Consider the following 27,855-nt stretch of genomic DNA (forward strand, 5'->3'; position numbering starts at 1 on the left):
TCCTGCTACTCTCACAAAAATATCACAGCAGAATTAATTATCAAAAAGTAGTCAGGGCCTCTGTTCCATGTAATGATAAATGTGTGTATGGGTTTGGTTTGGTTTTCAGTCCCTGCTGATCTATATTTTCCTCTCTTTGTTTTTTGGATGGTTGGGTTTTTTGGTTTTTTAAACTAAAGCAGGATGTAGTGGTGTGTAAAATTTTGGATACTCTCCTTTTTGTCATCTCTTCACCAGTGCCTTTATTTCCTTTTTCTACAAATATATATTTTTATTTCTCCAGAACACCTCTCAGAGTGGTTAAGCGCATCTAATGAGTAGCACCAAAACAACAACAGGACAACTTTGACTAAACAAAGGGCAACTTTCTACTGGCTTTGTACTGTGTCTGACTGTAGAGGGGGCAATTTGAAAGTCAACTCTTTTTGTCAAGATCAGGTTCTGGTCAGCAAACCCAAGTCCTACTTCAGAAACTCCCTGCATTTCCCTGGTAAGTCTACGGTGCAAGGAATGCTGATTGATCATGTTTTAAAAAATTCAGAGTCCAGCAACATTTTGGGGACAAATGTAAATATTTCTATACTGTTACCATGATTAAATTGTTCACAGAGTTTCACCCACTGAATTGCTTCAGTATTTCACAGCTGAAGGACAGTGCTTTCTTCATTACACTATCATCAAAGAAGATGACCGAACAGTTTAATTGGCTAAAGTCCATTCAGGTTCTGACACATGTTGTAGCTTAGCCCTTATAGTGGCTTTACTTGGATCACATTTACTTTCGTGCCATTGTGTTTGCTGCTGTTGTCCATTTGCTGAGTGTCATCACCAGTGATGATAAAAATGATTGAGGAAGAGCTAAAAGTCACTTTCTTCTTTGGCCTGTCCCCAGCTTTCTGGGACATAACTATTGGTCTTATTGGCTTTTCATTCCCTAACACTGGTATTTCTTTCATGGTCCTCTGGAATCTTAGCAGGCGAAAGCACAAGAGCTGCAAAAGGCATCGTCGAAACTGCAAAGAGGAAAAATTAGACTTAAATTACACCTTTCAAAACTCTCACTTTCACACAATGCATCCAGTGATGACAAGTGTATCAAGTAGTTCTCAGTGAATTGTTATACCAGTTTCTGTAGTTGCCAACTGGTTTTGAATTATCAGGAGTAGTTCAATGAATTTACTGGCTCATTACTGGGTACCTTTCCTCCTTATGTACCCCACACACTCAAATGAGCTGGAGGGGAACAACTAGCCGGTTGAGATCGCTGTTACTCAGTTAAATATGTTGCCAGTAGAGGGCTCCATAATCCCTAGAGAACAGGAAAAGGAGGGAACAGGGAACTGGACTCATGAGAGACTGGGAGCTAATTGGAGAGGCTTCATGCAAGTAAGGGCAGTAGGCCAGGCACAATAGCCTAGGAACTGGCTATGGAGAGGGGGCAAGGCAGCCCGCAATGCTTATCTCTGAGCTCTTTTCTACAGAGTACAGTACCGCCCCTCTGGAGGGGAGGTGGTGTACCACAGCACTCACAGAGCCCCACCCTGTGGTGGGGTTGGTTACTGTGCATATGAGCATATGTTGCTTTAGAATCGTTCTAATAATTTTTTTCATGAACTCAATAGTGCCAACTTCAAATATTCAACAATCATCAGTCAGGTACCGCAAAAATCATGAATTTGGCTTAATCAAGATTTTGGATCCTCTAGAGTTCATAATGGTAAGTTTTTTTTACTCTACAATCATTTTAAAAAAAAATAAAAGAATCGGAGTTTCTCCTGTGATTTGTGTGGCTCCAGAAACTGGAACTTTGTTAAACACCAAATTTTATGAATTTGCAATAGCATTCCAATGGTTGGCAACAATGAACTAACTAATTTCCTTTTGAGTAAAAATAGTAGTGGGAAGGAAAACTATTAAATGCTTCCCCCCGTTAATAGATTTAGATCTGGGATGTGATCTGCACTTGTCTGCCTGATTTTAACCACAATCACTTATGATACATGTGAACTTACTTTACAGATATGTAGTGCAAGATACTCAGTGGCAACTCTCCTGATTAGATAGAATTTTAAGCTTCCAAGAGTAGAACTGTGTTAAATGTGGCAAATATGGTTTCTTTCACCATGAGAACATGTGTACAGTACTTCCAAATCTTCACAAACCTGAAAAACTCAAAGTGAACTTGATCCCTGAGATAACTCACCAGTTTAACACAAAACAAATTAATTTGGCAACATCTTGAAGGGGATCTAAAGAAATCACTGGAATCATGGTTGGGCATTCCCACAAAAACCACGCTCTGAAAAAGCCCCAGCACCCCCGCTTCAATTTCAGGATCTGGGTGGGAGAGTCCTTGGTGGCTGACCCCTCCACATTTTTAGGGGCTACCCTCTGCGATCATTTCCCCATCTTTGTGTCCCTGAGGAATACTGCCTGGTAGACAGCCTACTTCCAATGATCCCTAGGGCTCTGCTGACAGCTCCTGGAGACCCAGCCCCAATTGAGGGGCTGGGAAGCCATCTGCTGCAGAGTGGTGTGAGTGAGCCTAACAGTACCTGGAAATGTGACTCCAACCAGGCTCTCTGCTATGGGGCTGCTCACACTGGAACCCCAGCAGATCTCCAATGGAAACATGGCTGTGTTTTGGCAAACGTTTTGTCTTATCTGCAGTAGAGTCTACCAAACATTTTGGGCTAGAAAATTGGCATTTTCCAATGAAACTTAATTATGTTTTGTCAGAAAACTTCCCACCAGCTCTAGACATTATGTCTGGGATGAATTAAGCCCATGTAGAAATCAACCCTACAGAATGTCACTCAGTTGATGGGTCCCCATGAGCTTCAGGTTTATGTGGTTGCTATTCTATTGTACTGGGAATCAGTTTGTGATCTGGGGATTTAGTCAGATCTGCTACATCAAAATCACTCAGTTCCAAATGTTCTTTATGTACATGACTGCAAAGACCAAGTGGGAGATCCTGGAAAACTTCATCTCTAAAAGGTAACCAAAAGTCAGGGAAAGTCTTTCAGAAAACATTCACACTTCTCTTTTCTTTGTCACATTATGCTACTTTGTGTATATAGAGAACTCTGTTGTATTGAAACTCTGCTTAAAGTAAACTAGGAAGTTTGTTTAGATGGGCTGCAATGTGCAGGCTATTGCCAAATGATGCTTTGCTTCATAGTGGTGGTTATCTTTATTATGATACAAGTGAATTTTCATAGAGATGCCTAGCTTCCTCACAAGTGTCTTTATAAATATGTTGATCTGTAAATCTCCATTCCCTTTTGTCCTGTAAAAGCTTATTTGGATACGTTGGCTACTGCCATTAGAGAAGTAGCCTAATGCTCAGAAGAAAGACTAGGAAAGAAGCCTATAAAATTAAATCTCCATTTTCTCATACAAAGCAAGTGTTTTCTGTTTTGTTCCCCTGTTTCAATTGCTCCAAAATGCAATTCGCTACAATTCACAAATTATTCTGAGTGAACATCCTTCCATTGGAAAAATGCCAAACTAGCAAAGCAAACTTTCGACAGGAACATGTCAATTTTGACAAAATTTTCATTTTGATATAATTGAAAATGGAATATTTTAAAAACGTCAAAACATTTTTGACATTTTCAGAACAGAATGTTTTTTTATTTTTGAAATGACTTAAATTAGAAATATTGTATTTTGTATTTTATTTATAAAAAAATAAAGGTTGAAGTCAAAATGAAATGTGTGGGGTTTTTTTGTTGTTGCTGTTTTATTTTAACAAAACCTTTTGATTAGCCCAAAGAAACTTCTGGAATAAACTTCATGAACAAAATTCAAAATTTTGACTCTTTGCCCCAATTTGTGACAAAACAAAATTTTAATCTATACATTTTTTTTTTTACCAAAAATCTGTTTTTTCCAGTCAGCTCTAGTGAACATCCTTATCTTAATATATTAATGGACATACCTTTGGTTAAAATAACACTTATTTTTTCATATATAAGTGTTAACTCGGGAAAGTGTCACATCAATACTTTGTGTAAAACTTTCCTTAGTCAAATATGTGTGGTTTGTGTTTGGGTTTTTTTTTATTTTATTTTTTTTGTTTTGTTTTTGTTTTAAAGCATCCATACCTCTTGGGATTTCATTGCAGAAGCATTCCACTAAAGTCTTATTTAAATTCATAGTAAAACCCAGACACTGTGGTCTAGGGGATAGAACACTGGACTAAGGTTCAGGAAACATGGGTTTTATTCCTGATTCTGCCACTGGCTTCCTGGGTGTCCTTGGGCAAATCACATCTCTCTGTGCCTCAATTTCCCCATCTGTATAGTGGGATAATGATACTGACCTCCTTTGATACCTTCTGATAAAAAAAGTGCTATAAAAGAGTTAGGTATCATTACAGGTTTCAGAGTAGCAGCCGTGTTAGTCTGTATTCGCAAAAAGAAAAGGAGGACTTGTGGCACCTTAGAGACTAACCAATTTATTAGAGCATAAGCTTTCGTGAGCTACAGCTCACTTCCTCAGATGCATATCGTGGAAACTGCAGCAGGCTTTATATATACACAGAGAATATGAAACAATACCTATTCCCACCCCACTGTCCTGCTGGTAATAGCTTGTTTCCTCTTGTTTTTTCCTACCCCCCCCCCCCAGATGTTCTGGTTTAACTTGGATTTTAACTTGAAGAGTGGTCAGTTTGGATGAGCTATTACCAGCAGGAGAGTGAGTTTGTGTGTGTATGGGGGTGGGGGGGATGTGAGAACCTGGATTTATGCAGGAAATAGCCCAGCTTGATTGTCATGCACATTGTGTAAAGAGTTGTCACTTTGGATGGGCTATCACCAGCAGGAGAGTGAATTTGTGTGGGGGGGTGGAGGGTGAGAAAACCTGGATTTGTGCTGGAAATCACTTTAGATAAGCTATTACCAGCAGGACAGTGGGGTGGGAATAGGTATTGTTTCATATTCTCTGTGTATATATAAAGCCTGCTGCAGTTTCCACGATATGCATCTGAGGAAGTGAGCTGTAGCTCACGAAAGCTTATGCTCTAATAAATTGGTTAGTCTCTAAGGTGCCACAAGTCCTCCTTTTCTTTTTAGGTATCATTATTTCTCTAATCCAATCTAGAGTCTCTCAGAGACCCTAACCTGAGCACTGCAGCAACCTGCTAAACTGTAACAGTAAAGCTAGATTGCTATAAGAAGACTAACACGGCTGCTACTCTGAAACCTGTCATTAGATTGCTATAGCAGTTCTAAATTAAAGATGGATGTTAGAGGCCTTGCTGTAGCTCTGGGATGCTTCTGATCTGGGTTGAACTTCCTCTGAATCACCAAAGTTCTGGGTGCAATACGGGTACAGTTTGGATACATTTCCAGTCTGATCTGCTTTAAAGGACATATTGAGCTAAACACATTCAGACTTGGACACCTAAAGTTTGGATATCTGTTTCCATATTTGTGATGGAAGCAGCAGCAAATGACAGAGAGGAATGGAAGAGTCTGGTTTTCGCCCCGTTTGCCAACATTGCCATGGGGAGGATGTGATGTAATAATTCCATATTTGTGTGCTCGGGTGGATATTTGGACACCTCAGTGCCAATTTCTGACCTTTTGCTAATGAGAGTGATTAACTTCCCTTAATTTAAGTGTTCAGGTTTGAAAACTGGATTCCATATCCACTATAATCCTCACAGCTGTGCCATATGCTTCCTTTGACTGCTCAGGTAAGTAAGTTTGTGATTAACCTACCTTTCTGCTCATGAAGATGTAGATGACTGGATTATATGCTGTGCTTGATTTGGCAAAGAAAGATGGGATGATAGCCACTGTTGGAGTTACAAGGTTGCCATAGCCAGCAGCTATTAAAAGGGAGACCACTGCATAAGGCATCCAACAGATAAGGAATGTGGAGATCATTAAAAAACACATTTTAGCCACTTTCTTTTCATATCTTAGGAGTTTGATCACTTGAATGGTCTGAAAATCTTCAACACAGCGAAGCTGCAAGGGGGAAAAAGGGAAAAGGCTGAAAACAAATGCAATGAATAGCTTAATTTTTCTTAATTTTTGTTAATTCTCAATTCCCTAGCCTACAGTTTTTTAGGAGCAGAGACTATTAATCCCATTTCAAGACTCTTTAGTTCTTTTGCAACTGAACAGGTGTGTATGCTGTTTTCCTGCTCATTTATGATGTGTAGTCAATAAAGTGCAGATATAGTTTGAGGAGATACAGGAAAATGAATGTGCTGAAGAATGACATATCAAATGACCTCTGATTACTTTTTCTTCATTAAAACGTAAGCATTTTAGGAAACTAACATGCACCCATCCATTAACATAGAAAGTTTCTGGTCTCTGACTGTGTTTGTTTGTTTTTTCTCAAATTTTGTATGAATATGGTGGTGCTGAAAGAACAATTCTGGAGATTTATTTCTATCTATCTATATAGACTATGCATAGCATGAGAATTGCCAGTACAGCAGAACCTCAGAAGATATGAACACCAGAGTTATGGACTTACCAATCAACAGGACACCCTGTGGAACTGGAAGTAATCAATCAGGCAGCAGCGCAGACAAAAAAAAATTTCCAGCAAATACGATAGTGCCTCCAGGCTTTAGCCCTAGGGCTCTGGGCTTCAGCCAAGGGGGGTCGGGGCTGCACGCATCAGGGGGTGAGGAGGGGAGGGTCCCAGGCGCGGGTGAGGAGGGGAGGGTCCCAGGCGCGGGTGACTTGGGGCTTCTGACCTTGGGAGCATCATGACTCAGGGCTTTCGACCAGAGGGGAGCACTTGAGCTCAGGGCTTCAGCCCCATGGCTCCCCTCACAGCTTCAGCCCTGCTGGGAACTCCAGGGCTCCGAACTTCAGTCCTGCAGCTCCATTGTTTGCTTTAGCCCTGTGGGGGTTATCAGGGCTCAGTGCTTTAGCTACGAGGGGAGTGCCAGTTTCAGCCCCAGTGCTCGCCCCATAACTAGAGCTCCGGCACCTGCTGAAGCTGAGAACACAGCCTTAGGGAGCCCCAAGCCTCTACACCCCCCAGGTCTAAAGCCCTGTGCCCCAGTACTCCCATGGGGCAGAAGCCCTGAGCCCTCTGTCAGGAAACCTGGCACCCCAAGGATCAGAAGCCCTGACTCCCTTCCCCTGTGGCTGAAGTCCATAACCTCTTGTTCAGAGTTACGGAACATTTCAGAGTTATGGTCAACCTTCATTCCCGAGGTGTCTGTCACTGAGGTTCTATTGTACACGATTCTCCATGCTGCCCCATACTACATGAGATAAAGAGCACTGTACTCTAGGCTGAAACTGTCAAAGTTGCCAAAGGGATGTAGATACCAAATTCCCATTAAAATGAATGGAAATTTGGCATGAAAAATCCCACCCTTTATGTACATTAACTTTGCATTGGATATCTTATTAATAAAACCTTGGGGACTATGTACATCTCCAGAGACCAATTACTCATTTACCTTTTCACTGAAATTATTCATTGCATATGCTGCTTGCTTGTTTCAACTCACCATTCGTATTGTATAGAGAATGTGGCCATAGCAATAGGCCATGATCCCAACAGGTGCCACTAGGCAACCAAGAAAGAAAAAGAGCACAAAGGAGGCATCACTGGGGTTTTTTGACTGCCAGTCCACTGAACAACCTAGTCCATGTATCTCCAGTGTATATCTGTTCCAGCCTAGAAGGGGTGCTCCTGTCCAAGCTAACGAGTACAACCAGATGTATGTGATGGCCCTCCAGGACCAAGAGAAATCAATCACTTTTGCATGAACGACTCGAATGTAGCGCTCGTAGGCAAGAACGGTGAGGGACATGATGGAAACAATTCCTGTAAGGAGAAATAAAGGAAAGAAAGGTAATTGTGACCAATAAGTAGAGAGTCATGAATATATTGTCATCCCACTAGTAGTCTGTCAGCAGGGGAAGCTTACCACCTCTCATCAGTCACTGAAAAACTACACATTATGGGTCCGATTCTGACATCTTTAAGCCTATTGAGTGCAGCTCCCTCCACAAATAATTCCATCAATTTCAAAGGGACTACTCAAAGCGAGTAAGGGTCTCAGAATCTGATTGCTATGCAACTTCTGAACTTCACAGCCTATGCGTGGCATATGGAAGAGGAAGAAGGGTCAGGTTAATTTATATAGTCATAAATACAGCTTGGTTAAGTGGGAGTTAATGTTGCAGGTACATTTAAGGGTAAAACCACCATAAAAGAAATGCTGTTGTAAACCACCACACCTATTAGAAACCCAGGAAATTTAGAGTGAAGAATAAATGTAAAAGCAATCAAAACATTTGAATGTTCTGAAAGGCACAGTTAAATCTCCCAAACAACATGACTAGGTAGAATTCCAACTTTTGACAGCTGAACTCTCACAGAAGCTACAGTGGGAGTTTCAACACCATATTTTTCTTTTGAATTGCGGGCACATTTCAAGCCCACACTTCTAATGAATACAGCATGACAGGAGCCTTAGATTAAGGTCAGTACTGAACAGTACATCCTACCAGCACTTTTGTTGTGACTCATTCTCTTCAATGGGAGTTTTGCCTCAATCAGGACTGCAGGATTTGACTCTGTCTGAGTTGTGGAAATTAATGATCAATGTCTATTTTGTTCACATAGTGCAATTTTCAGTCAAACAAAGCCCTGTGCTACCACTGTTGATCTAGCAAGTGTGTCTCTTCTCTTAACAGCAAATCCTAAAGACAAATGTATTTATTTCATGCAAATCTCTCTAATAGAATTTACATATGTCCTTTCTAATAGAATGGATATTTTGTCATACACAAAAAATGTTTGTTTTCTGCATGGAGATTTGTATTTATCAAAATCAGCTTTTATTTTGCTGTGAGACTGTTGAACATTCAGGTCTTATTATTCCCTGAAATGGGAAAACCCATTATGCCCTGAAGAAAATCTTCAAAGTCAATCATAGACGACTGAAACTTTTTTCACTTTGGGAAACGGTTATGCCTTAAGGATGACCAATATAACAGATGTTAACAGTAGTCTCAGCAGGCACCATATTAAAATTAATTTTAGAGGAGCAAATAAGCATGTGTGAAGGTAGATGTAATTTGTTGTCTCTGCCTCCGTGTATCCTGTGTCAAAGTATCCATCAGTAAAACAGGTATAATATTAATTGGTTACCTCACAGGAGTACTGGGGGGGCTTAATAAATGTTAGTAAGATATTGTTTTAAGATCGCTGTAAGGAAGGTACACAATCAATGCACGTGGTGGTGGTAATAGTAGAATACCTCCCTTAGAAGTAATGAGAGGGGTTCATGAACATTAACTGATTGAAGCTCGATGGAAGAAGAAAACACCAGACACTCTGTAGAAACAAGGTAGCTCTCTTTTAGTATGAGAACTTCCTTTCTATGCTGGTATCTGCAAACTCATCATTAAGAAAAGGAAGATGGTAGCTAGGACTCGACAATGGTGTCTAGCACATAGAAAACCAGGCACGTGGCCTTGACCCTGAATCCTGCACAATTTGTTTCTTCAGTGGATTCTTTGCAAGAAGAGTAGCTTTTATCAGAGCAGGAGAGGGAAGTGAAGATACAGAAGGTTCTCTGGTCAACTAGGAAGAAAGCTCTTTAATGACAGGTTCTTCAGGGCAGCGTATTTGATTCGGGATCAAGAACAAATTACACTGAAGAGCATGGGCTTCAAAAGAGCTGATCAGGAATTAGAAAAGGATTGTATGCTAATATCATATGGATTTTAGTTACTGGGTGGAGCTTTGTAACCCTTCCCAACCAGCGGCCTATGATCCCTGTCTCTGAGATACAGATAACATTTATAGAGTGGATACAATAGTCTCAAGTTATGCCTGTGTTTGTCATATCTGTCAGAGGCTCATCTTGTGCTGATAGGACACAGCAACAAGAAGGCATAGGGGACACACAATTTACATCCCCAGGACTAGAGCCAGCCAAACAAAAACATGTGTGCCAGATTCTCCACTGCTTGTACATTGTGCAGCTACTCACACCATTGCAACATGGGTGTCAATTTAAAGATCACCAAATTAGCATGGTAACTATTGGCACTCACTTTGCTGTACTGTAAGTGACTACACAAAGTTCATGGAAATGTGGAATAATATATGTATAGCTTGACACTGGTGCTCCGCACCCCCATTTCTGTGAAGTCTGGCATTTAGGTTTTGATGAGGATGGAGAAGTCACCATCAAAACAAACAAAAATGATGTGGGGATGCTGTTCTTTAAGTACCTTCCCCAGAAAATGCTGAAATACCTGTTGCAACTTTCTGCATTTTAGATTAAGTAATTCTAGAAGAGGCTTTGGGTAAAGTTTTCAAAGTCACCTAAGTGACTGAGGAGTAAATCTGGGCAACAAAAATTTGACAAATAGTAAATTTGCTGAAAACAAATAATTTTTCAGAGCATGGAAACTATTTGGGTTGAATTTGGCAAATATTTTTGGCTGAAAAAACAAACACTTCAGAAATGTCAATGTTTCAAATCAACATTTGCGCAAAGAACCAGTTTTTGTTTTGTTTTAAATCAATGTTTTGTTTTGAAATGAAATGTTTCAAACTGACATTCAAAAAGTTTTGTTTGACCTGGGCAAAAAAATTTTTTTTCATTTGTTAAGGAAAAAAAATAAACAGAAAGGTTCAGTGTCAGTTCAAATGAACCTTCTGGGTTTTTTTGTTTAGTGGCTGAATAGAAAATATCAATTATTCATTCAGCTCTACTTTGGAGCCTAAGTCCCATTTTCAGAAATGAATGAGGCACTTAGGAGCTTTAGACCACTAAGTTACATAGGTGTTTTTGAAAATGTTACCTCTTGTCATTAGCCTGGACTATGCTCTTCTCAGTGACAATATTCAAAATACATTGTTAAACAAACTTTACTCTGAAATGTGAAAGTGGAGACATACAGTGAGGTGCCCACTCGAATCAATCATTCCTCATACAGACATCTAATGAGGTGTCTCTCTTAGGCAAATCAGTTTTCACTTGCTTAGGTCAAGTGTGTTTTCCATACATGGCTCAACCACAGACTCTCTGTTGGAATGACTATTTATATGAAAAGTTGAAACAAGAACTAGAGTCCACGAGAGTGACTTTTTCATTGTAACATGCAACGTAATCTCTACCTCACGACATTGGCAACCACTCCAACAGACAACATTCTCCTAGAAACATAAACACACAGACAGATTGTAACTATTTAAAGTGCACCATATTGTTCTTACATAAATGTGTGTAACACCCTTTTAGAAGGAAAAAATAATAGGGGCCTTAGTCTCAGAGGGAAACTTCAGCTGTATATAGAATTGTTTTTTCTGGTACTGCCACTCTCAAGCCGATCAGGCTTCTATGGTTTGCTCCAGTTGACTGAAGGTATTTTTACACAGGAGCAGAAGATGTAATTTCCAGTTATGCCTACTTGAGCTAGCTCTGATGCTGTGATAAATGAAAGGGGTATGGGGGTAACTCCCTTTTATGGACACCCAGCCAGCCAGTTAGCTATAAAATCCCCTTCGTAGCTGTTCTCTACTTGCTTTACCTGTAAAGGGTTAAAAAAGTCCACAGGTAAAAGGAAAAGAGTGGGCACCTGACCAAGAGAGTCAACAGGAGGGCTAGAACTTTTTAAAATTGGGAAAAACTTCCCTTTGTCTGTTCTGTTGTTGTTCTCTGCAGAGGGGACAGAGCAGAGACAGGGCTGGGACTATGCTGTAAAAAGCTTTTTGTCAGGTATGGAAATCATCAGATCATACCTAAAACCACCTCATAAATCAGAATATGTCTAGAAAGAGGCAATAGGTTTATTTCTTATTAGCTTTTGGTCTCCTCTGTGCTGACCCCAAATGCTTTTTTGTTTTGCTTGTAACGTTTAAGCTGGACCTCAAGAAGGTTCTTGTTGATGTTTAATTTTTGTAAGTGGGTTTTTTAAATCTAGCAAAAGCCTAAGTTCCAGATGTATTTTCTTTCTTTTTGTTTTTAATAAAATTTACCTTTTTTAAAAACAGGATTGGATTTTTGGCGTCCTAAGAGGTTTGTGCATATGTTTCTTTAGCTGGGGGCAACAGCTAATTTTCTTTGTTTTCCTTTCTCAGCTTTTCCCCGTGGGGGTGGAGGTGGTGAAAGGGCTTGAGGGTACCCCACAAGTGCGCCTTCCTGGGCTTTTAAAGGGGTTATGCACTTGAGTGCTGGCAGCATTTACCAATCCAAGGTCAGAGAAAAGCTGTAACCTTGGGAGTTTAATACAAGCCCGGAGTGGCCAGTATTAATTTTTAGAATCCTTGTGGGCCCCCACCTTCTGCACTCAAAGTGCCAGAGTGCAGAATCAGCCTTGACAGATGTGTACTAATAATAGCAACATAACTGCAGCTGCACAGGTAGCAGGACAGGTTAGCCACCCTGAGTACGCTCCAATGTGAAACCCTAGGTATGTACTCAAGGCAGCTCGTCTGTCCCACCACCTACATAGCCATGGCTACACTGCTAGTTTTACTATGCTAGTGTGATCAAAGGTAGCATGGCTATGTCTATCCAAGCCAGAAATTACACCTCCAGTTCCACTGTAGACATATTCTGAATGGCATTTTTCTACTCATTGTTTAGTGAAGCCTAAAAGGAAATATGTAACTTAGAGGCAATGCGTGAAATCTTGGTCTCATTAAAGTCAATGGGAGTTTTACTACTGACATGGAGGGAGACCAGGGTTTCACCCAAGGTTTCAAGCAACAGTTGGGGCATATGTGACATCTTGGAAAAGATTTATGTTGCTGAAATTTGTACATCCATTAGGATATTATCAACCAGTGAGGCAGCTATATCTCTCCCTGCTGTTACTTGGAGTTTGATGGTCAGAAACATGACTTCTTTTTAGATGTAATCCATTTGATATCAAATGTATTCAGTGACCAAGATAATCAAACATGACAAGGGAAGGCACAGGTAAAGAATAATTGTTAACTTTGCTTACTTATAACCTCATAATAACCTAATTTCTTCAAATATACTTATTTCTAGAAGTTTTAGTGAGTTTTAACAATACAGCGAGAAGCAGTGGTGGGCAACCTGCAGCCTGCAGGCCACATGTGGCCCATCGGGGTAATCCACTGGCAGGCTGCGAGACAGTTTGTTTACATTGACCATCCGCAGGCATGGCCATCCACAGCTCCCAGTGGCTGTGGTTCACTGTTCGTGGCCAATAGCAGCTTCGGGAAGCCGCAGGTCACAGGGATGTGCTGGCTGTCACTTCCCACAGCTCCCGTTGGCTGGGAACGGCGAACTGCGGCCACGCTTATGGACAGTCAATGTACACAAACTGTCTCGCAGTCTGCCAGTGGTTTATCCTGATAGGCTGCGTGTGGCCCGCGGGCCACAGGTTGATCACCAGTGGTTTGAAGGGTTAGTAAGAAGCCATTGATTTGAGAGGCCCCAAAAATAACACAAATAGAAGTTTTCTTAAAGGTCTAACTTTTAATTAATTCCTGAACATATTAACAGATTTACTTGAGGATCTTTAGAAAAGTCAGTCTTAAATCAAAGATCACTTGCAGTAGGTTCTTCATACAAAGCAAAAAGAGCGAAGCCCTGCTTAAGTGCACATGGAAAGCAACCTTAAATATGAAGGCACTATCAGCATCTCCAGAATGTACATCTGTCATCAGAGTTACTTTCTGGAAAACCCAGAACCCAGTGTGTATATCTATCAGCTTACCCTTGAAACCTGGTCTGTTGACTCAAAGTAAGTTTATATATATATATATATAAATTAATCCTTTTGATCTGCTGGTTTTGGTGTAAAATGTAGTTAACAGAAGTGAATAAGTGGTTTCAAATATGCAGTTAAAAATAAAAGCACATGTAACTTTCCCTACATTGCATTCATCCTTACAATTACATATTCATTAAATTTAGTGCTTGCTTTTTTCATTTAGTTTACAGATTACATCCAAATTCTCTCCTGATATATCATCAATGAGGTTCCTGAATTAAGTTGTTTATATTTCATTGTGAAAAGAGTTTATGGGCCTAATCCTGTAGTCTTTACTCGGTCAAAACTCATACGGAAGTCAATGGAAGTCTTGTCTGTGTAAGGATGTGACCCCTAACTTTTTGTTTTTTAATTTACCTACAATATTTAGAATGCTTTCACTCTCCAGATTCTCCTTTTTATACTGGGTTTCAGCTCAGTTTATTTCAACTATACTTTTATCTTCAGTGCATTGTATTTTTCAAATTTTCTCATTAGACAGAGGACAGTTTAATTTACATTTTAAAAATTAAGTCTCCATAGCCAATACACACTCCTGTATCTCTGCCAAATACTAAAGCTAAATCCTTGCATCATCAGGATTGATGGAGCAAAGGGTAGATCACAGGTAAGAGCTTCATATGAAGGAATATGTTTTCAGCAATGTAAAAATGTTGATTTGCTGGCTTCATCTGTGCTTCAGAGGAACTTGCACCAGTTGAGTTTCACCTTCCCATGGGGGCAAATTTATGTGAGATAGGATACTGAACTAGATGGATCATATGGTGACAGGAAAAGGGACTTAATGGAACATCCACCCCAGGAGTTAAAAGTTCCCTGTCTTTTTGACATGATACTTCTGGAAAAACCACCCAGGGAAACAGAGATCCATGATCACCCTGATGTTTGAACAGAACACAAATCTGCATCAGATTATAGTTTAATTTAGGATGATATTTGTATCCTCAGGTTAGAGAATAAAGAATTTGTTTCTGGAAGCTGGAACAAGGCACCTAGACGCAGCACCACATGCTTTACCCAACTATGAATAGCTGAACTCTATCAGCCTCTTATTAGTCGAACACTAGCCGTGTCTGAGCACTAATAATCTAGAATTCTTTCCTCTTTTTCCAGCCATATTTGCATAGACAGGTCTAAGCAAAACAAAGAGGATTTAGTTTTGTTTGTCTACCTGACTCTCAAATAATGGTCTATGCTGTCAAACCCCACAAAGTGCATAATTCTGCAATATTAAACAGATAAGAGGGGTTGGCAATTTATTCCTGATCTGGTTGGGTTATCTGCTAACAACTTGAAGTATCCATCCTTAGAGGTTTTTAAGGCCCGGCTTGACAAAGCCTTGGCTGGGATGATTTAGTTGGTGTTTGGTCCTGCTTTGAGCAGGGGATTGGACTAGATGACCTCCTGAAGTCTCTTCCAACCCTAAGATTCTATGATCCTATGACAAGGATTGATGGCCTTTGTCATTATGTTTCAGCTAGTGAAATTCCAGGTGCTATTCTTATTCATATAAATGGTCTCATATTTTGAAATGTACTGTTAGCCTCACGATACTGTGGATTAGCCTCTGTATACTGTGGGAATGAATTCTTCAGGCTAAATGTATTTTTGCGAAAAAATTTAGTCCAATGAACTGTTTCTTTCCTAAGTTTCTATGCATAGTTGTGCGTGAGAGTTATTTAGAGGCATGCTGGCTAGTCAGCCTATTTTTCAGAGTAAAAGTGCTCATAACTGTGCCGAACACCATGTGCATGCATTTTTCACAGATCCTATTCCCTGTGAGATAATCTAGCCTGAGTGGTCTCTAGATATAGTACTGAACAATTCCACACTTCAAATGCAGTTAGCACTGTTCCAATATGTATTGTGTCTGCCTCAATGCCACACTTCCCCTGTGGTGCTGAACTAGCATTTAGTAAATCATCTCCTTTAAGCAGTGGGAGTTATTAAGAGACTCTCAAAGTACTGATTGGTACTGGAAAGCGAGGGGAGGAGGGGAAAAATCCTAATCACAGAATTACTAAAACTAAATAGACATTTTTGTGGAGGGGAGAAGATTCCTCAATTTGTTGATGATTCTATTAAATTCTGTATTCAGGGCTCTCCCTGTGGTGTTCCCCTACTTCAGTGTGCTTATTTAGAAAATTGCCAAAACCCCATTACTCAGATATGTTTCCTGTCTTTCTTTTCCCTTTCCTACTGTCTAAGAAGATATTCTTTATGATTCACACTTTCTATGAGGCAGAAAAAATGGGTAATAACAGGAAGTATTGTTACCCATTGTTGTTATTTTACTTGCTGGGAGGTCTGATAAGAACTCAAGTTGGAAGGAAAATCTGAGTGCAGTAAAGACCGCAAATTCACTGATGTTTCATAGATGTTTTCTCCTGTTGTTGGCAGAAGTTAAAGTGAGCCCATCAGTTCTAGACTGATGAATCTAAAGGTGTAGAAGTATATATGTAATGATATCAGACCAAGTTTCCCAGGAGTCACATCTCTATCTCACTACTTCTAAACGTCAAACCTTGTTGGAGACCTCAGGTTCCTGCCACACCTTTCCCAGGAAAGGAGAAGTGGAGCTAAGTCTTCCAAGTGGTCTAGAGAGACTGAGCAGGAGGCAGCCAATCAGGAGGGGAGGCTGCAAGGGGCTAGCCAATCAGAGGGTTACAGGCTAGTATAAAAGAAGCTGCAGTGCAGACCAGAGTTAGCTCCTTACTGGAGCTAGAGGAGTGCAGGTGTTGCTCCTGGCTGGCTAAAGGAAACAGCAGCATCATGGACAGCTCACTGCTGGCAGGGGCCAGGGAAGCAATGAGGAGCTCCTGGGCCTGAATGTACAAGAGCCCTTAGGTAAGCATGAGACAGTGGTGAAGGCTGGGGCTGTGGGGAAGTGGCCCAGGCAACCGAAAGCAGTTTTGTTTAATGGACATGGTGATGCGTGGCTGCTATTCTTAGGCTCCCTGGGCTGGGACCTAGAGAACTGTGGGTGTCTGGGTCCCCCACCATAGACCACTGGAGAAGTGGCCTACAATTAGACAGTGATAAATCCCCAGAAGGGAATCTGAACTGTTAAGAGGCCCAGATAGAGAGCTATGGCCAGAACAGACCCAGAAAGGGTGAAAACATTGCCTTCAGGGAGGAAGCCCTGGGGGTGCAGTTTGATACCAGGCCTGGGAGTGCTTAAAGACTTTGTTAAACTAATACCCCGTAAGGCAGCGTTGGGCAAACTTAGGCAGATGGAGTAGAATATCAAACTGACTCAAAACATTTCAGTTCAACAAACTAAACATTTCAATGTGGGAATATATAAACATTTTGCTTTTATTGGAAATGTGAAAGTGAAAGTGTTCAACATTTCCAAATCAACATTTTTCAGAACATTTTGTTCTACAAAAACAATTTGATATTGACTTTGTTCCAAGTTGAGACAAAATATCAGTATTTCCCGTGATACAGAAATTCTGGTTTTTGTTCAGCTTCACCCAGCACCTGAATTCCTGCTTCCCACTCTTCACAGACAGAACTAACACTTTAGTCAGAGGACATCATTCTCCTTATCCGTTCAGTCCTTGATATACGTCCTGATGCCACCGACTTATTGCAAAATGTGGTGTTGAATTTTGTGTCCTGCCCATCGAGAGAGACCGAGAGAGAGCCTATGACCGAGTGCAAGGGGTGAAGAGGTAAGCTTGCACTCTGATCACTCAGCTGTTAATTACAGCCCCTGGAGAAAGCCGATGGGGTAATTAGACAATCAGGTTGGGAAACTGGTTCCTTATCCCATCCAATCAGCCCAAGGCTGACAGAGAGGCAGGAAGGAAATGGTGGGGGGCACCAGGGCTAGTGTTCCCTTCAGGTCCTGGGGAGAGGGCCAGAAAGTGCTGGTGGTGCTGTAAATAGACTGTTGCATGGAGATTGTTGGGGACATGGTGGCGGGAACTTAAAATAAAAAGGATACGGAATACAGTGAAAGCACAACCTGGAGTTCATGCTGTTTCTGCGGGGGGGAAATGTGGGAGAGGAGCCACACTCAGTTGCAGACTCCACCCATTCGAAAGTCCGAACAGCGATCAAATGGTAGCAATCTCTGGTCAAAGACCTGAAACAACAACATGCTAATAAGATGCTTTACGTCCCATTGACAATCCCTATCTGAGCTGGTTTAACTTAGCAAACAAATATAAGTCAAGAAATGAACATTTCTTGGTGATACCAACAATGCATCACTGAGGATTTTCAGCAATATTTAGTACTAAGTGCATTTCCTTCAATCAAAGGAAATCCTTTTCAAGAAATATTAAACTTAGACTTCAAATATATTTTTGTCTAGAGGCCTATTATCAAACAATTGTAGAATTAATATCCACTGTTCACACCTGTGAGCAATTAATTTGCTTCAGACAAACGACTAAAGCTAAGAGTATATCTGGCAAGTTCTTTGTTGCTGCAAGAAAGGACAGGTCCATGAAGCTGTCTGGCAGATAGCATTAGTTTCAGTGGGAATACAGCTATGAATGCAACATATGGTGACAGTGTGAGAGAGGTTAGTGGAGGGCAAAATGCTCTCAAATTGGGTATGGAAGGGCTTCTAATTGAATAGCTGGTGAATCTATGTCAAATGGACTTTTTACAGCCTATCACCAGAATCTGGCTTTCAGATGAGTCTCTGGCAGTGGATATCATCTTCTAACATTTCAAGGAAAAACTCAGCTGGTCTTAAATTTTTTTAAAAAGGAAAAATTCCTTGTCAATTTAGTACAAGATGATTTGAAGCTTTTCAGGGTTTGAATTAGGTGAATTTCACCCTTAGCAAAGAGTTGTTTGTGGCATTGTTCTCCAAGGCATTCCCCAAGAGAGAAAAGGCTATAAAATGGCTGGGAAAACTTTCTAGTTTTATTCCTCACACTAGTGGAGGAGACCATAAAACCTTCAATTGTAATATTTACTTGGCAGTTCACCTTTAATAAACTGGTCTACTTAGAACAGACTTTAATTTTCAAGGAATGTCATTTGTACATGCTGCAGCTCAAGAATCCAATGATCAGTGAAGCTAATGAGCCATAATTTAGCTATTGCATATACTATGATCTCTCCAACAGTGTGGGAAGAATATTTTCAGACAAATGGGTATTAAGAGCTGGAAGTTTAAAATATGTTCCAAAATATATCTTTACAATAAAAAAGCATGCTGTTAGTAAGGACATGGCTTTCCATCCATAATTAGAGTACTGTTCCCACAAACTGATTACATGAACTTCCTAAAATCACTAGGAATGAGACAGTGAAATCTGTGCAAGATAACACCCTTGCCTCAAAAATACCTTTAAGATCAAAAAGAAAAGGAGTACTTGTGGCACCTTAGAGACTAACAAATTTATTTGAGCATAAGCTTTCCTGAGCCACAGCTGTAGCTCACGAAAGCTTATGCTCAAATAAATTTGTTAGTCTCTAAGGTGCCACAAGTACTCCTTTTCTTTTTGCGAATACAGACTAACACGGCTTCTACTCTGAAACCTTTCTTAAGACCATCTCTGTATGCAACCAATTCATCATTCTTTTGAGAGCTTGCATCAGACAAATTTCAATGTATTTGCAAACATTTATGGGAATACTATTTTTGATAGGTGGATAACCCTCATCAGTGTTGGCTGAAGTTGTGTATGTAGCAAGAGGATCAGGCATTTTTCTGAAACCTCAGGAGGTATTATCACTTGTACAGGACTAATCCTATGCCTGATAATAAACCATGGCCCTACTGCATATATTAGGTTTCAAAACAGCCTAATATGCAGTTGCGAATTTGTCTGCAGGTGGTCACTACTAGCTATAGATTTTTAGATTCATGACAAGCTACCAGATGTACATCTAATGGTTTCTCTGATTCTGTGGTCCTTTAGCAAAATTCCTGCTTTAGTTAATGGGCACTGAGTCTGTTAAAAAGGTTTGTGTTTCAGCTATCACATATCTTCTCTAGCACGTGGATAGATAAATGTATGCTAGACAGGAAATCTTCCAGATAGCTTCAGGAATATAGCTCTTATGACTAAATATAATTAAGATGCCAGCTGCTACCAAACTGGCCCCCATTGGTTGGGAGGAGGGGAAGGAGGTTCATATTCTCACAGGCAGAGGTGCTCACCAGGACAAGTACAGAGCTCCTACAAAGCCATCAGAATGGAGACCTCCTATAGCTTGAAATACACCTATTAATTGGAGTACCTCTCTTCCCATCATATTGGAAACACTGTGGCTCCACATTTATGATTTAATGGACTATATGGGGGCTACGATCTGGGAAAGGTAATGTAAAATTCACTTAAAAATTTAAGAGTAGTAATTAAATTTACCATATTATTTCCCACCCTAAGTATAGGGAATCCTGCAGATGGTGGCACAGTAATGGTGTAAATGCCCACTCTTTTCAAAGTCCCCATTGTGAATACATATACAGGTAAGTTTCCCCTTGCTTCTGCTCAGAAAAAAATCAACCAGGAGTGGATTATTATTCATGAAACAAGGACAAAGTTAGTCCTACATTGCAGATGATTTAAGAGTTTGGGAGTCTATCACACAGAATACTTCCAGTCTGATCTTGTCCTTTCTTTTCCAAAACCAATAACCACCCTTCCTGGTTCCAAAGATAATAGCGGACTGAGAGCCTGGTATGGTGAACAGCAGGCCCCGAGCAACCTATTACTGCCTGGATTGTAGCCACTGCTACACGGTCTTGTCAGCTAATGAACCAAAATTAATGCAAAAGTAGGATACTGCAGGAAATACATAACAAATAGCTCTGTATATTCCTGGAGCAGATTGGATCCTGAGTCAGTCAGCTTTCATTGGAGTTGAGTTCCAAGACCTGTTACTTTTCCCCTGACTGAAAAACCTTAGAATGTGGAGTTTGCTGACAAAGTCTAAGTTTTGGAGCTAAGACACATGCAATCTGTCAAAACAGTTCTCTAAAAGAAAGGCTCTTTTAAACAGGAACTCTTAAAAGTGCACTGTTCCAAAATCCCTACAGAAATAAGTATCCTTATATTTGTTTACTGACCTCTCAGAAATTACATGATAAACTACAATATGCCATACAAAAGCAGATGCTGTCTCAATGTTTTTTTTTGTACATGCCACTCCTATCCTATAGTAGTGATATGCTCTAGTTGAACACAGCAGCATTTTGATATCTATCTTCAAAGTATAATCAATAGCAGTCTTGTAAAAACAACTTTGCTGTTTAAAATAAGACTGAAAACTAGTGATTTTGGATCTGGTTTTCAGAAACTGTCATGAACCCACCACCTTCAGAAAATCAGACCAACTTTAAACTGTGTTAAAATGGCTTAAATTTGGCATCCAAAAATCACACATCACTTTTGCAGAAAGAAAAGGAGTACTTGTGGCACCTTAGAGACTAACTAATTTATTTGAGCATAAGCTTTCGTGAGCTACAGCTCACTTCATCGGATGCATACTGTGGAAAGTACAGAAGACGTTTTTATACACACAAACCATGAAAAAATGGGTGATTATCACTACAAAAGGCTTTCTCTCCCCCCACCCCACTCTGCTGCTGGTAATAGCTTATGTAAAGTGATCACTCTCCTTACAATGTGTATGATAATCAAGATGGGCCATTTCCAGCACAAATCCAGGGTTTAACAAGAACGTCTGAGGAAGGGGGAGGGGGGAGGTTTGGAAAAAAACAAGGGGAAATAGGTTACCTTGCATAATGACTTAGCCACTCCCAGTCTCTATTCAAGCCTAAGTTAACTGTATCCAATTTGCAAATGAATTCCAATTCAGCAGTCTCTCGCTGGAGTCTGGATTTGAAGTTTTTCTGTTGTAATATCGCAACTTTCATGTCTGTAATCGCGTGACCAGAGAGATTGAAGTGTTCCCCGACTGGTTTATGAATGTTATAATTCTTGACATCTGATTTGTGTCCATTTATTCTTTTACGTAGAGAGACTGTCCAGTTTGACCAATGTACATGGCAGAGGGGCATTGCTGGCACATGATGGCATATATCACATTAGTAGATGTGCAGGTGAATGAGCCTCTGATAGTGTGGCTGATGTTATTAGGCCCTGTGATGGTGTCCCCTGAATAGATATGTGGGCACAGTTGGCAACGGGCTTTGTTGCAAGGATAGGTTCCTGGGTTAGTGGTTCTGTTGTGTGGTATGTGGTTGCTGGTGAGTATTCGCTTCAGGTTGGGGGACTGTCTGTAGGCAAGGACTGCCTGTCTCCCAAGATTTGTGAGAGTGTTGGGTCGTCCTTCAGGGTAGGTTGTAGATCCTTGATAATGCGTTGGTGGGGTTTTAGTTGGGGGCTGAAGGTGACGGCTAGTGGCGTTCTGTTATTTTCTTTGTTAGGCCTGTCCTGTAGTAGGTGACTTCTGGGAACTCTTCTGGCTCTATCAATCTGTTTCTTCACTTCCACAGGTGGGTATTGTAGTTGTAAGAATGTTTGACAGAGATCTTGTAGGTGTCAGATGTCAAGAATTATAACATTCATAAACCAGTCGGGGAACACTTCAATCTCTCTGGTCACGCGATTACAGACATGAAAGTTGCGATATTGCAACAGTAAAACTTCAAATCCAGACTCCAGCGAGAGACTGCTGAATTGGAATTCATTTGCAAATTGGATACAATTAACTTAGGCTTGAATAGAGACTGGGAGTGGCTAAGTCATTATGGAAGGTAATCTATTTCCCCTTGTTTTTTCCAACCCCCCCCCCGACGTTCTTGTTAAACCCTGGATTTGTGCTGGAAATGGCCCACCTTGATCATTATACACATTGTAAGGAGAGTGATCACTTTACATAAGCTATTACCAGCAGGAGCGTGGGGTGGGGGAGAGAGAACCTTTTGTAGTGATAATCACCCATTTTTTCATGGTTTGTGTGTATAAAAACGTCTTCTGTACTTTCCACAGTATGCATCCGATGAAGTGAGCTGTAGCTCATGAAAGCTTATGCTAAAATAAATTGGTTAGTCTCTAAGGTGGCACAAGTACTCCTTTTTCTTTTTGCAAATACAGACTAACACGGCTGTTACTCTGAAACCTGACATCACTTTTGAAAATCTTTGCCTATAGCACTTCAAAGCTGACTTGTGCACAAGTGGTGTGTGAAGAAATAAGTGCAGAATATAACTCTGATACCTAAGATTGTCTCCACCCTAGAATGTGAGCTGTTCAACTGAAGACAGTTCAGATTTACAGTGGGGAAATCTGTGAGCACAAGAGGTGAAGAATGAGAAAAGAGAGGATTTACATGTAACTATGTCCTACTAGAAATCCACAAAGCAGGCATAGATAGAGTGGGCTGATGTTCTCCAGTCTGCTTGGTTAATATAACTCAATCCCAAATGCTTAACTCTAATATCCCATTTGTAGGTCAGCCCTAAGTTTGTGAGGTGGTTTTATGATGGTAGTAAATTCTACTAGAGGATATAATGAGATCACTATAGTTGAAACCTGGCCTTTGTAGGTGATAAGCTAATGAAATAAGCCTCTATTCTGCCAGGGAGGAATGCCTTGGTCTGTATTTAAGATGTGAGCACAAACAGTGATTATAGCTAAACCTCTTTTGGTTGTTCAGTGCGAAATGAGTCAAGTTTTCAGTGGACATGTGTCAACAACACAAAAACTAACCACAATTAACACTAACTGGTACTTGCAAGGCCAAGAATTTAATATGTGTGATGACTGAACTAGCTGTTCACTCTAGAAATGACCCTGTTAGGTCACTATGCCATGGGACAGTGAGAGAATGGAATGTGCAAGGCTGCACCTGGTCTATTTACAAAAGGACATGAACTTCAGAAAATTCAGAACTGTCAATTTTCAACTTCTCTTTAAGCACTAAATTCACGTTTAGAAAGATGCCATGGTACACATGACAGAGTCAGAGTTCCACCTTAGAAGTCGCTAATATGCAAGTGTAAGTGAAACTCTTCCTATTCAATAATTTGGGTAGTCTGGAATGCACCTGTTTTTTAAAGTGACTGGTGTATTTGTAAACATACAGCCTGGCTATTCTGTTCTTTTTCATGTGTGTCTAGATTATAAACAAACAGTCTTCTTTCTACAGTTATTGGGAACAAAAAAAAAAGCAAAATTCAGATTAGCTGTAATTTATCTTCAAATTAAGATAGTTAGGTTTTATTTATATATACATATAGTTAAGTGATTTTGTTTTTATATGGAAATTGAACAAAATGCATTAAAGTATCAGATTCCATTACACAATTCAAGGAGGAAGAAAATTCTAGGGGGAAAGTAATTATGTGCATCAGTGATTCTGTGGTGTAAATACTGGCCCAGCTTCTAGATGCAGCCTTAAAAGTTTTTCTGAATTTCTGGAACAATTCTGTGTGGGCAGGTGGTTCTGTTTGTGTGAATGTGGGTTGGTGGCGGGGGGAGAGGGTTGTAGCAATCAATTGTATGGATATATTAAAAAAAGACAAGGCATTAACACTTCTAGAAAGGAAATGAAAATGATTTCAACTATATATAATAATGCATTTATCTTGCATTTTAGTTTGGATATGTATTTAAACACAAATGTAAAAAAAACAGCTGTTGGAAGTCAGTGCAATATGTGAGAAAAAGAATAGTAAATTGAATGGCGTTTTTAAATTGCTTAAGTAAATTTAATGGTAAACTCTCTGGATGAGGTAACATGCAAAATAAACACTGGTAGATGCATTGGTTTTTTTAAGTGTCTGAAATACCTGACTGATATAGATAACATTAGCTAGTAGGGTTCTGTCCTACTATCATGGCAAGCACTAATGGGTTTACTTTTAAGACCCCCAGGAACATGCTAAGCACCATACAAAACAAGCAAATAGTTCCTGCTCTAGTGAGTTTGCAGTCTAATTGCATCTTGCACCCACAACATCCCTCCATTGCACAGTGGAAATGCTTGTTAGTAGCATTAATGAAACTAGTCATAAGTGATCAGCTAATCCACCACCAAATTGATTGTCTACTAGAGGTTAACTATAGCTGAAGATAAAATGAAAATTATATTGGGAAGTTTGGAAATCTTATAAAGGAGTTGCTTATTGGAGGTAGACTGTAGAGCGGGTGCATATTTTTTTTTTGTGTACACCCCATCTTCATCTCTGTATTTTATACGCGTGTCAACAAATTTCTGATAAGAACTTGAAATACGAGTATTGGCTTTCTAACTACTTCTGATTGTTTACAGCAATTGTTGTATCTTTTGCAACATTATCAATTACTAAAGAAAAATTCTTATTTCCAGCAGCCTGCACTGATAGAATACAACCTGTGTTTTATCAGACTTCCATAAACTGTCTCTAAAAATTACTTAAAGTAAAATATGAAAGATGTTCATGTCTTTTTAAAAAATGTAAATAAGGGTTTCAGAAATACTTGTCACTATAGAAAAATCATACTTTACAGTGTTCAGTAGTTTAGGAATGCTACAAACACCATTACTACTTGTTTTTCATGTGGGTGAAGTGAACGTTCAAGATAAGAGAAGCATCAAAATTACACTTTTGTTACTAATGATTTTTTTTTTAAACAAGTCAGACAAATCAAGAGTATGGGTGTGTCTTCAGAATTGATGCAGAGAGTGGAAAAAAACTAAACATGTTCCATGTTTTGGATAACTTTCTAGACAAAGACCTAGCTGACTTCTAAATTTCCTGACATTGTGATGTGGCCCCCATAATATTCAGACTTCTCTGCTGTCTGGCTGGTCAGAGATGTGTCTGGTGTGTCATTAAAGTCATTAATTTTCCCTTTGCCGTAAGGTTTTGTTTTTCCTTACAAATTAGGAGTGATGATACACAATGTTCAAATAAATCAAGGACTTTCTTTGAAGAGGCTTCTATGTTTTCAAAACAGACCCTTTTGGCAGCAAGGAGGGGATGTTGAGGCACACTTCTCTGATTCATTTATAGCTTTCCTGCTTAATTTTCAGTAGTTTTCTTTCTGATAATAAAAGTTACCGAAAAGGGGCATAAACTATAATATCTACCCTACACAAGTACGTTTCCATGCAGAAGGTCCCAGTCTTTGAGCTTACTTTTTGTAAATGTTAGTCATTACACGAAACAAACTTTCAAGCAGTAGCCTCCTACATACTAAAAGCACGGTAAGCAGAGACTGCAGGTTTTCCCCCATTCCTTTTTCATGAAAACCATCTTTTTTGCCAGGACTTCACATTAAAACTGCCTTTCTGGACATTATTGATACCTAATAAGGGAAAGGCAGGTGCTGGAGGAAAAAAAGGAATAGTATCAATAGGAGGATGAAATTGGAGGGATATGGTAGTGGAGAGATAAAATGGCATAGGGTCAGTAGTGACGTGGGGAAAATACATTGATGGTGGTTTGGGATGGTCCCAGAGTGTGGTATGAGACCAGGTTATGCAGATAGGGGAGTTGGAGATAAGGTAGTGCATGTTGTAGAAGTAGTATAAATAGGTGGTAACGGGACTGAGATGGGCTAGGGTGGTGATGGAAGGGGATAAAGTGGCGTGGGTGGAGGTTTGAGTTAGGAAGTGAAATGAAGGAAAGGATGATTGTACATAGGTTGGTGGATGGTAGCAGGGTTGTGGGGAATGGAAGTGGAAGGACAGGGATGGGGAAAGAGGAGAAGGGCTAGTGGGAAAGAAGGTGGATGGCAGTAGGGAGGGTGGGTGGAGGGCGGTAAGGTGGGTGGTGATATGGGGCAGTGGCAGATTAGCCACAGGGCCAACAGACCATAGCCAGGGGTCCCAGCTAATTGTAGGGAGCGGGGGCAGAAAAATTTCCCCCCCCCAGCTGCTGCCTACCTGGTGTTCCCATTGGAGAGTGGGGTTGGGGCACAGTGGTTACCCTGTTCCCACCACATGCCTAGTGCTCATTCAGGGATTCTGCAGACAGAAAGGGTATGGAGGGACCCCCATTTGCTCTGGCCTATGGCCCCATAAACCCCTAATCCACCTCTGATAGTGGGTGGATGGAGGGTGGAGGTGGTGAAGGCGAATGAGGTGAGGTGGGTGGGGAAGGGGGTGAGGTGGGAGGTGGTGATTGGGGAATGGGGTTGGGAAATGGCGGTAGAGAGCAGTGGAGTGAGGTGGGTGGAGGGGTGAGGTGGGGAATAGGGGGTGGGGGTTGTGGGGTGAGGTATTGGGAGAAGTGGGGAATGAGGGGTGTGCGTGAGGTGGGGGTGGAGGGCAGTGGGGTGAGGTGGTTATGGGTAGGGAATACGGGGAAGTGGGCAATAGGCGGTGGGGTGAGGTGGGAGGCGGTGATGGGCAGGGAATGGGGTGAGGTGGGAGACAGTGATGGGTGGGGAATAGATGGTGGTGGAGGGCGGTAGGGTGAGGGTGTAGAGGGCAGTGGGGAATGGGGGGAAGTGGGTAGAGAATGGGGGGTGGAGGTGGGTAATAGCAGTAGGGTGAGGTGGGAGGCGGTGATGGGTGGGGAATAGGTGGTGGTGGTGGAGGGCAGTAGGGTGAGGCGGGTGGGGAATGCGGGGAAGTGGGTCGCGAATGGGGGGTGGAGGTGGGCAATAGGCGGGCGGGGGGTGAGGTGGGAGGCGGTGAGGAGGAGCTGGGGGCGTGCGGTCTCCTCCCCTCCCCCTTACCGAAGAGGCTGTTGCAGAACCCGTCCCAGGCGCAGCCGGGCGCGTCCCAGACCCAGCGGCTGCGGAGGCAGGACACGAAGGTGAGGGCCGCCCCGCAGAGCGAGACCAGCAGGTCGCTGAGGCTGATGTTGAGCAGGAAGAGGTTGGTGGGGGTGCGCAGCCGCTGGAAGCGGTAGTACAGCACCAGCACCAGCAGGTTGTTGCACAAGCCCAGGATGCCGATGGTGGCGATGAGCAGCGCCAGGAGCTCGTAGGTGCTGGGGCTGAAGAGGGGCAGCTCCTCCCGCTGCTCCTGCTGCCCCGGGCCGGGCGCCTGGCTGCTGCTGTGGCTGCTGTTCCCGGAGTACATGGCTCTGGGGCTGGCCGCCGGCTCCCCGCTCACGGGCGGAGGCTGCTCACGCCGGGCGCGGCCCCGGGTCCAGCAGCGGCGGCGGCCCCCTGCCGGCTCCTCTCATCCCGCCGCTGCC

The 27,855-nt window shown here is 41.3% G+C and overlaps 1 protein-coding gene across 1 annotated transcript; it reads right to left on the reverse strand.

Annotated features, from left to right (window-relative positions):
- Positions 1 to 107: 107 nt before the first annotated feature.
- On the reverse strand, positions 108 to 27,855 carry OPN3 (opsin 3). The gene is made up of 4 exons (XM_084625034.1): positions 27,389 to 27,855; positions 7,505 to 7,824; positions 5,736 to 5,987; positions 108 to 1,013 (listed from the first exon to the last, which is right to left on the reverse strand). Exons 1-4 carry the CDS (start codon positions 27,735 to 27,737, stop codon positions 750 to 752), a joined length of 1,185 nt encoding a protein of 394 aa, XP_084481160.1. The 5' UTR covers positions 27,738 to 27,855; the 3' UTR covers positions 108 to 749.

This window comes from Lepidochelys olivacea (genome assembly GCF_965140295.1).
Source record: "Lepidochelys olivacea isolate rLepOli2 genome assembly, chromosome: 3".
In the NCBI taxonomy this organism is placed as follows: Eukaryota; Metazoa; Chordata; order Testudines; family Cheloniidae; genus Lepidochelys; species Lepidochelys olivacea.